The sequence below is a fragment of the Chanodichthys erythropterus genome, chromosome 12, assembly GCF_024489055.1.
Source record: "Chanodichthys erythropterus isolate Z2021 chromosome 12, ASM2448905v1, whole genome shotgun sequence".
In the NCBI taxonomy this organism is placed as follows: Eukaryota; Metazoa; Chordata; class Actinopteri; order Cypriniformes; family Xenocyprididae; genus Chanodichthys; species Chanodichthys erythropterus.
In genome coordinates, this window is record NC_090232.1 from 13,599,184 (window position 1) to 13,614,192 (window position 15,009).

At 34.5% G+C, this 15,009-nt stretch overlaps 1 protein-coding gene across 3 annotated transcripts; it reads right to left on the reverse strand.

Annotated features, from left to right (window-relative positions):
• Nucleotides 1–1,729: 1,729 nt before the first annotated feature.
• wfs1a (Wolfram syndrome 1a (wolframin)) lies at nucleotides 1,730–14,418 on the reverse strand. 3 transcript variants are annotated; one of them, XM_067403929.1, is made up of 10 exons: nucleotides 14,300–14,418; nucleotides 12,978–13,556; nucleotides 12,097–12,173; nucleotides 9,902–9,965; nucleotides 9,590–9,763; nucleotides 8,971–9,048; nucleotides 8,693–8,796; nucleotides 5,607–5,744; nucleotides 4,766–5,454; nucleotides 1,730–3,792 (listed from the first exon to the last, which is right to left on the reverse strand). In XM_067403929.1, the coding sequence occupies exons 2-10, from the start codon at nucleotides 13,549–13,551 to the stop codon at nucleotides 2,613–2,615; spliced, it is 3,078 nt and encodes a 1,025-aa protein (XP_067260030.1). In that variant the 5' UTR covers nucleotides 13,552–13,556; nucleotides 14,300–14,418; the 3' UTR covers nucleotides 1,730–2,612. The 3 variants fall into 3 exon arrangements, with proteins under 3 accessions (XP_067260030.1, XP_067260029.1, XP_067260028.1); XM_067403928.1 differs by having other exon boundaries at nucleotides 4,766–5,445; nucleotides 9,902–10,046; XM_067403927.1 differs by having other exon boundaries at nucleotides 9,902–10,046.
• Between the last annotated feature and the right edge of the window lie 591 nt (nucleotides 14,419–15,009).

The following is a 15,009-nucleotide window of genomic DNA, read 5'->3' on the forward strand; positions in this document are numbered from 1 at the left end:
TGGAAAAATAAAAGAGGCAAATGGAGGAATGTGATTAAATTAATATGATCTCAGTATAACCACTTAGATTATATTGTTTTTTGTCATTGTGCTGTTTCTCAGTCTCTCTGTCTGCTTCTGTTTATTTAACACACACAAACACAAATCGGACATGCTTATAGTTATATTGATATTCTTTAATTCACTTTTACATTTTCACAAAAATAAAAGCATTATCACAGAGATATTGTAAACACGTTTTATATCTACTTGTCATAGGACATTTAAGGTAAACATCTGTGTGGAGATGGTTTTCCATTTAAAGGTGCCATCGAATGAAAAATTGAATTTGCCTCGGCATAGTTAAATAACAAGAGTTCAGTACATGGAAATGACATACAGTGAGTCTCAAACACCAATGTTTCCTCCTTCTTGTGTAAATCTCATTCGTTTAAAAGACCTTCAGAAATCTCAACATAACACCGACTGTTATGTAACAGTCGGGATCATTAATATGTATGACCCCAATATTTGCATATGCCAGCTCATGTTCAAGGCATTACTGAAGGGCAAAACGTCTGGATCTGTGCACAGCTGAATCATCAGACTAGGTAAGCAAGCAAGAATAGCGAAAAATGGCAGATGGAGCGATAATAACTGTCATGATATTTTTAGTGATATTTGTAAATTGTCTTTCTAAATGTTTCATTAGCATGTTGCTAATGTACTGTTAAATGTGGTTAAAGTTACCATCGTTTCTTACTGTATTCACGGAGACTATAGCCATCGCTATTTTCATTTTTTAAACACTTGCAGTCTGTATAATGCATAAACACAACTTCATTCTTTATGAATCTCTCCAACAGTGTAGCGTTAGCCATGGAGCACAGCCTCAAACTCATTCAGAATCAAATGTAAACATCCAAATAAATACTATACTCACTGGAATCGATGTATGCATGCAGCATGAATGATGAACACTTTGTAAAGATCCATTTTGAGGGTTATATTAGCTGTGTGAACTTTGTTTAAATGCTGTTTAAGGCAGTCGAGAGCTCATGGGCGGGGGAGCGCCAGAATTAAAGGGTCCGCGTGCTAAATCGGTGCATATGTAATTATGGCTGAAAATAGGCAGTTAAAAAAAAAATAATTTAAAAAAAATCTATGCAGTATTTTGAGCTGAAACTTCACAGACACATTCAGGGGACACCTTAGACTTATGTCTTGTGAAAACTAGTCCTAGGGCACCTTTAACAGACAGTGACATCATCAGAGTGCGACAGAAGTTTGAGCAGGCTGTGTGGGTGTATGTCGATTTTTATGAATAATTTACACTAATTAAAAAAACAATATTTAATTAACAAATAATAGATAAGGCTCAGGTTTACAGAAACACACTCTGAAAAATAAATACTAAAAAGTATTCCATGCATTCTTATTCATGACAAAAACCAATCTGAAACAAAAACACCCAAAAATGTGAATAAAGATCCATTGCACATGGATCATAATCATAAATATGTGCTTTATTCATTTGGGTTAGACTGAATTTCTGAAGCTTTAGAAAATTTTTTAAAAGGTCAGAAATGGTGCTTCTTAGATCAAATCTGGTGGTTTAAGTAAAAAACAAGGAAATGCTTAGAAATGTCAAACAAAGCCCTAACCTACTTTGGCACTGGACAAAAAAAAGGGATACTTCACATAAAAAAGTGTTTGATTTTTAATTGTTTTTCTACATAAATATCCCGTTTTTTCAGCATCTTGCACATGTTGGATTTTAAATGCGGAGAATTCCAATTTGAGCAAAGCTTACTAAAAAAAAAACATGATGAATAAAATATGGAATGAAACACTTTAAACTAAGTCAATTTGTAACATTTATGAATGACAGAATTTTAATTTTGCGTAAACTATTTCTTTAACAGTCTACTAATGAAATGCAAAGCATTTTATAGTGTACATTAAAATAGAACTGTCATGAAACTTATAACTCGATAATTCTTAAAATGTTTGTGACTTATTAAAGAAAGTTAAGGTGTTAACCAATTGAAAAGCATGCACAATTTTATAACAGCTCAAAAAAAGGGGTATCAGCCTAACATAAAAAAAAATTATAATTTTTGCAATGTCACAACAACAATATAAGAATGTATAATTTTTTTATTTTTTTAAAAGTTGCCAGTAAAATGTGCAAACTGTTTGGAGTTGTAATCGTGACAGCTCCTTCAAATTCATCCCACTTTGAATAGGAAAAAACTCTCAATGAGGCAGTTGTGGCCTAATGGTGTCTAAAGTCTAATGGCTTGTAACCCGAAGGTTGCGGGTTCGAGTCTCAGTACCAACAGGAAATGTAGGTGGGGGGAGTGAGTGAACAGCACTCTCTTCCACTCTCATTACCCACATCTGAGATGCCCTTGAGCAAGGGGCACCTAACCCCCAATTGCTCCCTGGGCACCGCAGAAAAAAAAAAGTTTGCCCACTTCTCCGGGTGTGTACACTTGGATGAGTCCAATGCAGAGCACAAATTCCGAGTATGGGAAACCATACTTATCTAGACATCACTTCACTTTCATTTTCAAACACTTGGACTGCGATTCAGATTTCCATCTCTCATCTTTCCTTCCACTTCTCTTTTACACATTGATCCTAGCACAAAGAAACGGAGCAAAGAAAAAGTCAAATGCAAATTTAATGGCTTTAAGCATTGTTTTCCTCCAGTTGCGCTCAATCTTGACCTGTCGTCCCTCAGGCACCAATGACGAGCTGCAGTTCAGACAGTGTATGGCTTTCAGTTCAAATGCAGGTAGTTTGGTACCCAGCTTCCCTTCCAATTTTGTGCTGAACTCTACCATGCTGCCTGGGTCGAGGTTCAGCAGCACCTGTTTAAACTCCTGACTTGCCATTAGGAGGATGTCGCCTGCCGGATCGTCAAGTTTTGTGACCCCATCCACCGGCATGCCGACTGTCACCTCAAAGCGGTAACTGTCGAAGCGTTTAACGTGGCATTGGTGTGTAGCAAAGGCCTTTATCCGACAGAGTTCCGCCTCTTCCTGCTGGAGGAACAGCATTGTGGTGTTGACAGGCTCTGGGACGACATCCGTGACATTCACAACCGGAGATGTATTATTCTGTGGTTCACAGTTCGGATAAACCTCACCATAGAGACACCGCAACCAGTCACCCATGAACACCGGTAGTATGTTTATAACAGACTGAGCTCCGTTTTCCTTCTCAGCTACGCGAATACGACGGAATATTCCTGTCCAGGTGACACGATGGCCTTCCAGGTGGCTGCAGAGGAGCTGCGTTTGAGCCATCCCACGATCCTGCCAGGCACGTGGGCCGCACAGTGTACCATATTCCTGCCAGGTGAGTGTGGAGTTATAAACCTTCAGACCTTCAGCATTATAGACATAGACACCGCAGAGTAAAATCACTGAAGTGATACACAGGAGGATCAATCTGACTGGGCCTCTGATGTTGATGGAACTGAAGATATTTAGAATGGAGAGACTGAATCGAGTCCAAAGCCGCAGCACCACAGGGATGGCGCACACTGCCAGCGTCACCAGCATTTTAGTCAATTCCAACTCCAGGAACCACTTGATCACCTGAATCAGGAGCATCGCTATCATGCCCATAGCCAAGACAGGTAATGCGAACAGGAAGAGGAAGTAGGCGACACAAGTGCGGATAAGACCGATGGTGGTGGAATTCCGCAGCAGAACCACAGAGAATTCGCACCACACAAAGCAGACTAGGTACGGCACCAGGAAGCAGTACGTCCCTCTGAATCCCCTCATGCGTGCCATACTATAAAGGCCAAAAAAGAGGTCTAGTTAGGTATGATCAACACCAATATCAAAATATATAATATTTAAAAGAATATATAGTAATAGTAAAATTTATAATATTAAAATAAATATTAAAATGATGATTGGTCAGCGCTTTTTTTTTTTTATAAGGTAAATATATTTATATGCCTTTATTTTCCAGCAAAACATTCTTGTAATTTCTTGTACAATTTAGTAATTCCAGTGATTATTGCAATTTCTTTTTTTACAGAAAAATGTAACATTTAATGAAAAGAAAGTGTGAAAATTTTTTAATATTTTCTAGCTATCATTGCAAGTTTTGTTTCAAAAAAGTAACATTTGATGAAAAATAAATGCATGTGTGAAAAATGTATTATAAAAACAATAATTGAATAATTAGACATTAAAAATGATAAATGTAAATATAAAATATTTTTTATAATATTTATATTTTTTGTGAGTGTTATAGTATTTATTAATATGTTGGAATTGTATTTTATTATTTTTTAATTTGATTTACTATTTTAATTTTTGTTTATTTAGTCATTTTGTTATGTGCTTTTGTCATTTATGATTTTTATTATTTTATTACCATTATGTTTTTAATTTATTTTTATTTTAGTTTTAGTTGAGTTTTAATTATTTATTTTTATTATTTTTATTTTATTTATTATTATCCAGTTAGTAATTTACAAGCTTCAACTTAAACTAAGTTGCCAAGGCAACATTTCTAATTTTCTGTTTAGTTTAAGTTTTTCATCCTATATTATATATATATATATATATATATATATATATATATATATATATATATATATATATATATATAATTTTTTTTTTTTTATAAGCTTTATTTAAATTTAAAAAAAATGTTTTTTAATAGTTTTGGATTTAGTTAATGATAATAACCCAATCCAATGAAATGTATCTACATTGCTTTAAATAGGTGTATATGAAACCAGTGCTCTCACCTAAAGAACAGGTAGAGAAGGTAGATGTAGAGCACACAAGGTACACTGAGCTCCAACACCAATGATTCTCCTAGAGGGATGGTTGTGAAAGTATTTCCCAGCATCCTGGCCATCACCATTTCCTTTGGCAACCTGCTGGTCAAGGCACACAAAGATGAAGCCACCTCGATGATGAGTGCCTTTCGTGCGTACGCTGCTGCAGACGGGCTCAGGCTCATGTAGCTCAGTACTGTGAAGAAGATGGCTAATGTGGAAAGCTCTGAACATGGGATCCAGCCTTTATCTGCAACTGGGAAACTGAAGATCAGAAAGAACATTGATATCATGAAGTAGAAGTACTGCTCCATGTTGTTCCAACCAAAGTTGTTCTCCGCTTGCTCCATGTCTAAGCTGGGCTCGAAGCGTGTGAGGAGGGCAGTAATGGCACGGAAGTTCTCCCAGCCTTTGCTGCTCTGGAAGACTCTCAGTGTGCAGATGGCCATGGAGATAAAGGAGAGGTAGAAGATGAGGAGCGGGATGGTGAAGGCAAACAGATCAATGGTGAGATTGGAGATGATGAAGAAGAAGATAAGGGCATTGACGTGTTGTGTTGGGATGATGGTGCTCAGCCATTGGACGCCAGCACGAGTCAACCAGTCAATTAAATGTTCCTTCATCTCAATAATGGCATGGAGGGGGTACTGCAGACCCTACAGGGAAAGGAAGGACTTTTAGAAACAGCATTTGCAGTTTTCAAGAGTAATCTGTTATTTTTGTCAACTCAAGTTTGATCAATAGCTATATCAATGATGAATGTGTCAAGTAAATATTTGTGCATAATTTTTGTTTATTTGTTTTTCACCAAGAAGTAGGATTTTATGTCCAGGGCTCTCTTCATTGCACCGCTGGGTTTGGTAGCCAGCATCATCCCGCTGCTCCCCATTCCCCAACTAGACTTTTGATGGCGCTTATGAACAGCGGGCGCCAATTCTTGTTTTTTCTGTATGAAAAGAGTAGCACTTTTTGGAAACATTGCAAGATTTTATTTTGATGTATAAGCAAGCAGCAGCTGATATTTAGCAACATTACACTCCCATTGGTGGAATTTTAAGCTCAGACAAAATGAAAAATTATGTCACCCTCATGGCTTTCCAAACAAAACACAAAAGAAGATATATGTTTTTCATCCATACAAAGCAATGAGATCCAGTGTTGTTTGAACCTCACTGAGTTTCATTATATGGTCAAAAACTGTTTTCCACAGAAGACAGGTCATACAGGTTTGGAACAACATCAAGGTGAGGAAATGATACTCTTTAAATGCCTCAATGACAAATAAATGGTGATAGCTTATATATTTATAAAACACCTTCCATTTTAATCAGTGTTTTGAAAATTTGCTTTTATATGAAAAGCCTAGAATTAGTCTGCACTTACATTCTTCCATACTTACCTTATTCCATACACTGAAAAAAAATTCTGTGTAGGAATTTTGAAAATTTACAAGATTTTGCTAATAAATAAAACAAATACAAAGAAACAGCAAGCAACATTGAATTAAACAAAATTTTGAAGTAGAAAGACTGAAATAGTATTTTCAATCCTGGTCCTGGAGTACCAACCGCTGTGCACATTTTAGATGTCTCCCTTATCAAACACCTGATTAAACTCATCAGCTCATTAGTAAAGACTCCAAGGCTGCATCCGAATTTGCATACTTCCCTATTATATAGTTGGCAAAAAACAGCATGCGACAAAAGTAGTATGTCTGAATTCACTATACTATACGTACACCAGGCAAAAAGTACCAGGATTACCTACTATTTCCGGCAAGATTCTGAAGTGTGCATATGATGGACACTTTACTATCCCATGAGACCACAGGAGAGGATTTGTGAATAGGAGTGAAGCGACACAATTGACACTGACAGTGGTAACGTGGCAAATGTAGTATGGGTTGCATTCATACACTGTAAAAAAAATCCCAGTAAAATTTATGGTAAAAAAGAACTTTACCGTAAAAAATACAGTAGCAACGTAAAAAAAAAAAAAAATGTTAAATTAACGGTAAAATAACGTATTTCATTAACTGATATATTGTTAATTTACCAACCTAATGAAGTACTAATATCTGTTTTGTACCTTTATAATACACTGACAGTCACCAAACACAGTGATGATAAGAGTCACATGATGAATCAAAGTTCATCACAAGCAGATTTTCCACAAGCTGAGAAGGACAGCACTAACATATAGAAGGTGCACACTGTGTCATTCACACACACACTAAACACCATCATGGTAACATGCATGTAATTTTAAAAATGCAATAAACATTAATTTAACAACATTAAATGTAACATAAAACCCTAATGTACATAACTGATTAGAAAAAAATTAGAAAAACTAAGAAGAAACAGAGTTATTTCAACGAAAATATATCAAATGTGAAGTGTCATGCAGGGAATTGTGGGAATGTCAATTTACGTTTTTTCACTGTAAATTTTACAATGAATTGTTATTTTTCACTTCCAAAAACTGGGAATTTAATGGTATTTTACGGTAAAATTACATTAAATGTACCGTTAGATCTATTACAGTTATTCACCAATATACAGTACAGTCCAAAAGTTTGGAACCACTAAGATTTTTAATGTTTTTAAAAGAAGTTTCGTCTGCTCACCAAGGCTACATTTATTTAATTAAAAATACAGTAAAAAACAGTAATATTGTGAAATATTATTACAATTTAAAATAACTGTGTACTATTTAAATATATTTGACAAAGTAATTTATTCCTGTGAAGGCAAAGCTGAATTTTCAGCATCATTACTCCAGTCTTCAGTGTCACATGATCCTTCAGAAATCATTCTAATATGCTGATTTGCTGCTCAATAAACATTTATGATTATTTTCAATGTTGAAAACAGTTGTGTACTTTTTTTTCAGGATTCCTTGATGAATAGAAAGTTCAAAAGAACAGCATTTATCTGAAATACAAAGCTTCTGTAACATTATACACTACCGTTCAAAAGTTTGGGGTCAGTACGAATTTTTATTTTTATTTTTTTGAAAAGAAATTAAAGAAATTAATACTTTTATTCAGCAAGGATGCATTAAATCAATCAAAAGGGACAGTAAAGACATTTATAATGTTACAAAAGATTAGATTTCAGATAAACTTTGTTCTTTTGAACTTTCTATTCATCAAATAATCCTGAAAAAAAATATTGTACACAAATATTTTGTACAATTGTACACATTAAATGTTTCTTGAGCAGCAGATCAGCATATTAGAATGATTTCTGAAGGATCATGTGACACTGAAGACTGGAGTAATGATGCTGAAAATTCAGCTTTGCCATCACAGGAATAAATTACTTTGTGAAATATATTCAAATAGAAAACAGTTATTTTAAATTGTAATAATATTTCACAATATTACTGTTTTTACTGTATTTTTAATTAAATAAATGTAGCCTTGGTGAGCAGACGAATCTTCTTTTAAAAACATTAAAAATCGTAGTGGTTCCAAACTTTTGGACTGTACTGTATATATTACGGAAACTTTCTGTAAACCAATTGACAGTTTTTCACCACAGCATTTTTACAGTCTTTTACTGTTAAAATCATGGTCATTTTTTACAGTGTACAACACAGATTCATACTATATAGTACATATGTTTTTAATGCTCGCAAAATAAGTTATTCAAAATAAGTACCTGCTATAGTATGCTATTTCGGACACAGCCCAAGACCTCAAATGTGTCTGTTAGATAAGAGAGACATCAAAAATGTATTTGGGACCAGGATTGGGAACCACTAATGTAAAACTCCAATAATCTTTGTTTTATTTGCAACTTTATATATATATATATATATATATATATATATATATATATATATATATATATATATATATATATAATATCTGGTGTAGCACCTCACCGTATCAAATGTGGCTGCATCACTTTTCCTTAAAATCTCCTTGCCTTCTGTGAACTTTTTTGTCATCTCCACAAAATCTTCCACATCCACATACTTAGAGCCAGCTTTAGAAGGGAAAAGATTGCATAATTGATGAGTTGCCAGTATCTTGCTAAACTTTTAAGCAGAAAAATTGGACCTTAAGGTTAAACAAATATACCTTTTTTATTTTCACCATCTTTTTTTTCTCTCAGAAGATCCAATATATTGTATTACCATACACATTTATGTACACTTACATTCATTAGACACCATTGTCTCGAGGATTTTCCTCTGAGAATGAATGCTGGGTGTTACACCACATACAGCAGGTTCACCTGTAACAGAAGTTATTAAGAGCTAGTTAGACGTGTTAAATTTATTTCACTGACACAATAAGGTTTCATTTGTTAACATTAGATAACATGAACTAACAATAAAAATACTTCTAAAGCATTAATTCATCTTAATGTTAACTTCAACATTTACATTTTTGCAATTTGTTAATATTATTTAATTGACCTGAGCTAGCATGAACTAACAATGAACGGTTGCATGTTAATTAATAATTACTGATACAAATGCTGGCATCTAAAAAATGCTGGGTTGTTTCAACCCCAAATTGGGTCAAATATGGACAAACCCAACCATTGGGTTCAAATTTAAATATTTAACCCAATGGTTGGGTTTGTCCATATTTGATCCAATTCCAAACAACCCAGCATTTTTTTTTTTTTTTTTTTTTTGAATGTACATACAATATAAGCATCCTAGAAATCAACATTTGCTCAAAAATGCCACTTGTTTCCATTTTTAAGGTACACAAGAATGAAAAATACTGCTGTTGCATAAAAATAATAAAACAAAGAAATGAATTACCTGGTGCAGTATTGACCTGGTTGACATTATCCAACATCTCGGACATAGCTACTTTCTTCTTTCTGTCAGGATTGAGTTTCCAATACATTGTCATGGCTGCTCTCCTTACTGCCTGTTCAAACTTACTCTCTGTGGACAGCCTTCTCACCTCTTGTTCATTCTCTGGTGTGATGCCTGCCAATAGAGAATTAAAAAAGAATGCATTTGTGATTATTATCAAAGAATGTTTCAATATATCTTCAGAATACATTGATATAATTTGCAATCGAAGGCAAGTTCTCAGAGGTCCTTGTTCTCTCAGCTTTCCCTCACCTTTTTTTTGGATCCAGCATTTCTGAAGTAGTTTGGCCGCATCTCTCCGACCTTGTTTTGCTGCCTTCAACAACCATTCAACAGCTGTATGGTTATTTGTCTCTGTGTCTTTTTCTTCTGCCAGTTTAAGGTAGTATTTACCAAGCTACAGCAAACACATTAAATAATATACAATTTAAATAAAAGGAACTTTTGAGCATAATGATCAAAATATCTTTTGTTTACAGTGCAATTTGCTTAGATCACAACATGATGCAGAACGGACTACATTACCCATCTGTCCCTGTACTATTTTTCAGTAATAAGTGGCCTAATATCCCAGTGGTTCAAAGCCAGACTGAGTGTCATATAACCATATCTAATCTTAGCCTAAATTCTAAGCCATGGTAAGAGCTTTACAGTCTGCCTTTTCCAGCACCATCACAGATTAGTGCAAAATCATTAACAGAAAGTGAACTATGCTGTCAGTTGTTTGGCCCATATCTCCATCTCACATAATGCTCTATGTACAGTGATATCTTGATCCTAATTGATCAAATATGAATGAGAAAAGGTATATGTGTGGAATTCGTTTTAGAGGAAAGGGGAAGTACTCAAAGAAAAGTCAGGGCTTTTAAAGTATGTGTTTACAGTATGTATGTCAGCTGAGTCTGTATATGCACACACATTTGCTCTGACTGTGTGAGAATGTGTACATGCAGAAGCAATCAAGTTATATTGAGACTGGGCTCGTCTTCCAGAAAGCTGAAAATAGCCACGCCAAAAAGGACACGCTGTCAACTACAGTGACAGAATCACTACAGATTTTAATCTGTACCTCAAAATACACTAGATCGTTTAAAGTCTTAAAGCTTTAAAACACTGCAAACACTCGTCTCCATTATATAGGTCAATGAAGAACAGATTCACACAACTCCAATACCATCACAATCAGTTCCAAAACATGACACAGCGTTCAATCAAGGAACACACTAGTGAATTCATAAATATTAACCGTTATAATTGTGTTTGGGCTTAGCCCAATTTCGAGGTCCTCAAAGAAATAAAACCAGTTGCCGAACAGAATTCAGTCCACTTTTACAAGTTTAGAAGTTAAAGGTGCCCAAGAATGCTTTTTCAAAAGATGTAATATAAGTCTAAGGTGTCTCCTGAATGTGTATGTGAAGTTTCAGCTCAAAATACCCCATAGATTTTTTTTATTAAATTTTTTAACTGCCTATTTTGGGGCATCATTAACTATACACTGATTTTGGCAGCGCACCGCCCCTTTAATTCGCCTGCTCCCTGCCACACGAGCTCTCGACTATATTACAGAGCATTTACAAAGTTCACACAGCTAATAAAACCCTCAAATGGATCTTTACAAGATGTTCGTCATGCATGCTGTATGCATGCTTCGAATTATGTGAGTAAAGTATTTATTTTGATGTTTACGTTTGATTCTGTATGAGTTTTAAGGCTATGCTCTGTGGCTAACGGCTAATGCTACACTGTTGGAGAGATTTATAAAGAATGAAGTTGTGTTTATGAATTATACAGACTGCACATGTTTAAAAATGAATACACGTGTACAAAAATGAATGTCTCCGTGTAAGAAACGATGGTAACTTTAACCACATTTAACAGTACATTAGCAACATGCTAACAAAACATTTAGAAAGACAATTTACAAATATCAGTAAAAATATCATGATATCATGGATCATGACAGTTATTATTGCTCCATCTGCCATTTTTCGCTGTTTTTCTTGCTTGCTTACCTTGTCTGTGCACAGATCCAGCCGTTAATACTGCCTTTCCTTGTCTAATGCCTTGAACATGGGCTGGCATATATGCAAATATTGGGGTCATACATATTAATGATCCCGACTGTTACGTAACAGTTGGTGTTATGTTGAGATCCGCGTGTTTTCCGGAAGTCTTTTAAACAAATAAGATTTACATAAGAAGGAGGAAGCAATGGGGTTTGAAACTCAATGTATCTCTTTTCCATGTACTGAACTTTCGTTATTTTACTATGCCGAGGTAAATTCAAATTTTGATTCTAGGGCACCTTTAATAGATATCATGGCCTTGCATGTTACCTGTTTATACACCACATATGTTAGAATCAATTTTACATTGTCATAATATTTCATTTTATGACTATTTTATTAATATTATTTTAATTATTACAATTGTTTTCATGCACTCACTCTACTCTGTGCTCTAGGGTCTCCAGTTTCAGCTTTCTCCAGGAGCTCCTCAAACGGCAGATCTTCATCCATATCATCTAGGAGAGATAAGAGTCACTTAAAATTAGGTTAACATTAATTTGACACTGATTGAAGTCTTAATGAATCCACAACAGTCCTCCTATTTCACTCTAAATAAATTAATTATGCTCATCCGTGCAACAGATCCAGGGTGAATCATGTGTTCCTGATAGTTTGATCATAGTTATGGAACAATCCAAATGGAATGAGTGGAAACAAGAACTTGAGTATGCCTGAATTTAGTTTATCAATAGTTTCCTGCCAACTGGGTTGTATTACTTGATTCTTTGTCACTGATTTAATGTATGGCCCCAATATAGAGAATCCCAAATATATTAATTGCATCTGAAAGAAAATTGCAAGTTACATAACTCATCATGATTCAGAGTTGACATCTCCATTACCTTTTGAAGTTAAAGGCCAAAACCAAACCAGAAAAGCAAAACTAGACTATGAATATAATAAATGTATCCCTCTGGTTTTGAAGTGAGAGGTGAATATTTTTGGTCTCCTCAGAGGTTCATGATAAAAATAGGATTCATGTCCTAAGCTAGCTCTAGCACACACAAGCATGTCCCACTGCTGACCCTCGGTCAGATGCATTCCTTTAGTGTAATGCACACTGAATGTATTTCAAGAAAGTAACACAATTAATATGGTACCATCAAAAATATCAAACAAAATTTGAGTTTCAAAAAGTCAAATACATCAAAGAAATTATGAATTCATACTGAAATTGTATAATTTAAAGAAATTAATAAGTCATCAGGTTGTCCTTTAGGATTTTAAATATTTTAGTCATTATGTAAAGCTTCACTTACCATATTCTTCAGCTTTGTCCTGCTCCTCATCCTTTCTTAATTTCTCCTGCATCATCACCTTTTGAGCTGCAGCCAAAAAGCTCCGTTGATGGGGGAGTTTTCTGGAGCCCGCTGCAGGTGTTTTGGTGGTGGACGATGAACCCTCGGGAGGAGCTGTAGATGGGTTAGGATTAGCAGAAATGGTGATGCTGGGTGTGGATGGGTCATTGGGAGAAGATAATATTAATGGTGTTGATTTTGATGATGATGATGATGATGGAGCTGGCATAGTTGGAGTAGTTTTAGAGATATGTGATGATGCAGGGGATGGTTTAACTGTTGTTGGTTTAACTGTTGTTGGTTTGGCTGGAACGTTACAGGTTTTAACATTAGGGTGTTTTAATGTAGTATCTTGAGTTACAGATGGGGATTTAGAGGGTCGGTCTGTGCTGCCAGAGTTGGAGAAAGGGGGACCAGCCGTCTCAGTTCCTGGAATGGATTTAGTGGATGGAACAGGAGGGTTGAGATGTTTACGGGTTGCACGATTCTCCTTGAGAGACTTAGGAGATGGTGGTGGATTGGAATTAGCATCCATCTCACCTAAAGGACAATAAATAACAGAATTTCTTTTTACAAAAAAAAAATCTGATTTAACCTTGAGATTTGAAGTATTAGATAGATATTAGATATATTATAGCCCTATATGCAAATTTTGTATGTATACTATATTATATATATATATATATGAAGAGTTTCGTTGCAAAACGAGATAAATCCATTTTTTTAATTTTTCAAAAATCTTGTTTTTTGGTTGTGCATTCCAATTAATATCAATTCAACTGCAGTTGGTTTGTTTTGATTTAAACCTTCATAACTTAAAAAATACAGCTAAGTAGCACCATAAAACAAAATAATAACATGATAACATAATAATAAACATTTTTTCAAAAAATTTTTAAAAACTTTTTTATCTCTTTTTCCAACGAAACTCTTCATATATATATATATATATATATATATATATATATATATATATATATATATATATATATATATATATATATATATATATATATATATATATATATGTATATAGTATACATACAAAATTTGCATATAGGGCTATAATATATATTATATATTATATTATATATATATATATATATATATATATATATATATATATATATATATATATATATATATATATATATATATTATAGCCATATATGCAAATTTACTTACATATCCAGATATATACATATTACATATTTATAATACAGGCTGAAATTAAAAGTAGTTTTAACACTCAAAAAAAAGGAAACGGAATTGAAACAACTTACTCGTTTAAGATGATTGAATAGACGATCTTCAGACAAACATTATGTGACGCAGCGCAGTAAAAAGAAATGATTTTTTAAAGTTTTCGCTCCTGTGCCCACACATAAGCACTCTATGAAACCAGAGCCCCACTAAGGAATCACAGTTGTTAAAACCCACCATGCCTCCAGCGAGCGGAGCTTCAATTGGACAACTCAAGTGCCAATCAAAGAATTCTGCTCTCTGATTGGATGCAAATCGAGCAGCGCGTGGCATTGCCCGAAGGATTGTCATAGCACTTATTTTGGATTCGCATGACAAAACACTCCAGTTATGCTGTGGTGAAAGATTGGGGGTAAGCTTATAATGCATTAAAATAATAATTTCGGTGCTTTCTTAATCAAGATAAAATCATGAAAGGTTCCAGTGAAGGAACCTTGATCAGACATAATGGTCAGCCACTAGATGTCATCGAAGTGACAATAAATAATAACTTTTTCTCGCATAGATAGTGGTGTATGCCTGGTTCACAGAAGATGCAGTTTGCAGTGTTGTTTGAGGACACGTCTGCAGCCCTGAAATGTTCATTAAACTCCATGCTGTTTGAGAAACAAAACTGAAAGGAGGAGACACCATAGGCACCAAAGCTAGACTGAACAGGGATTTTGATTCATCAGTGAATCGAATCTTTTGAATCTGTTCTTTTTACAAAATATTCGTGTAGCCTATTGGG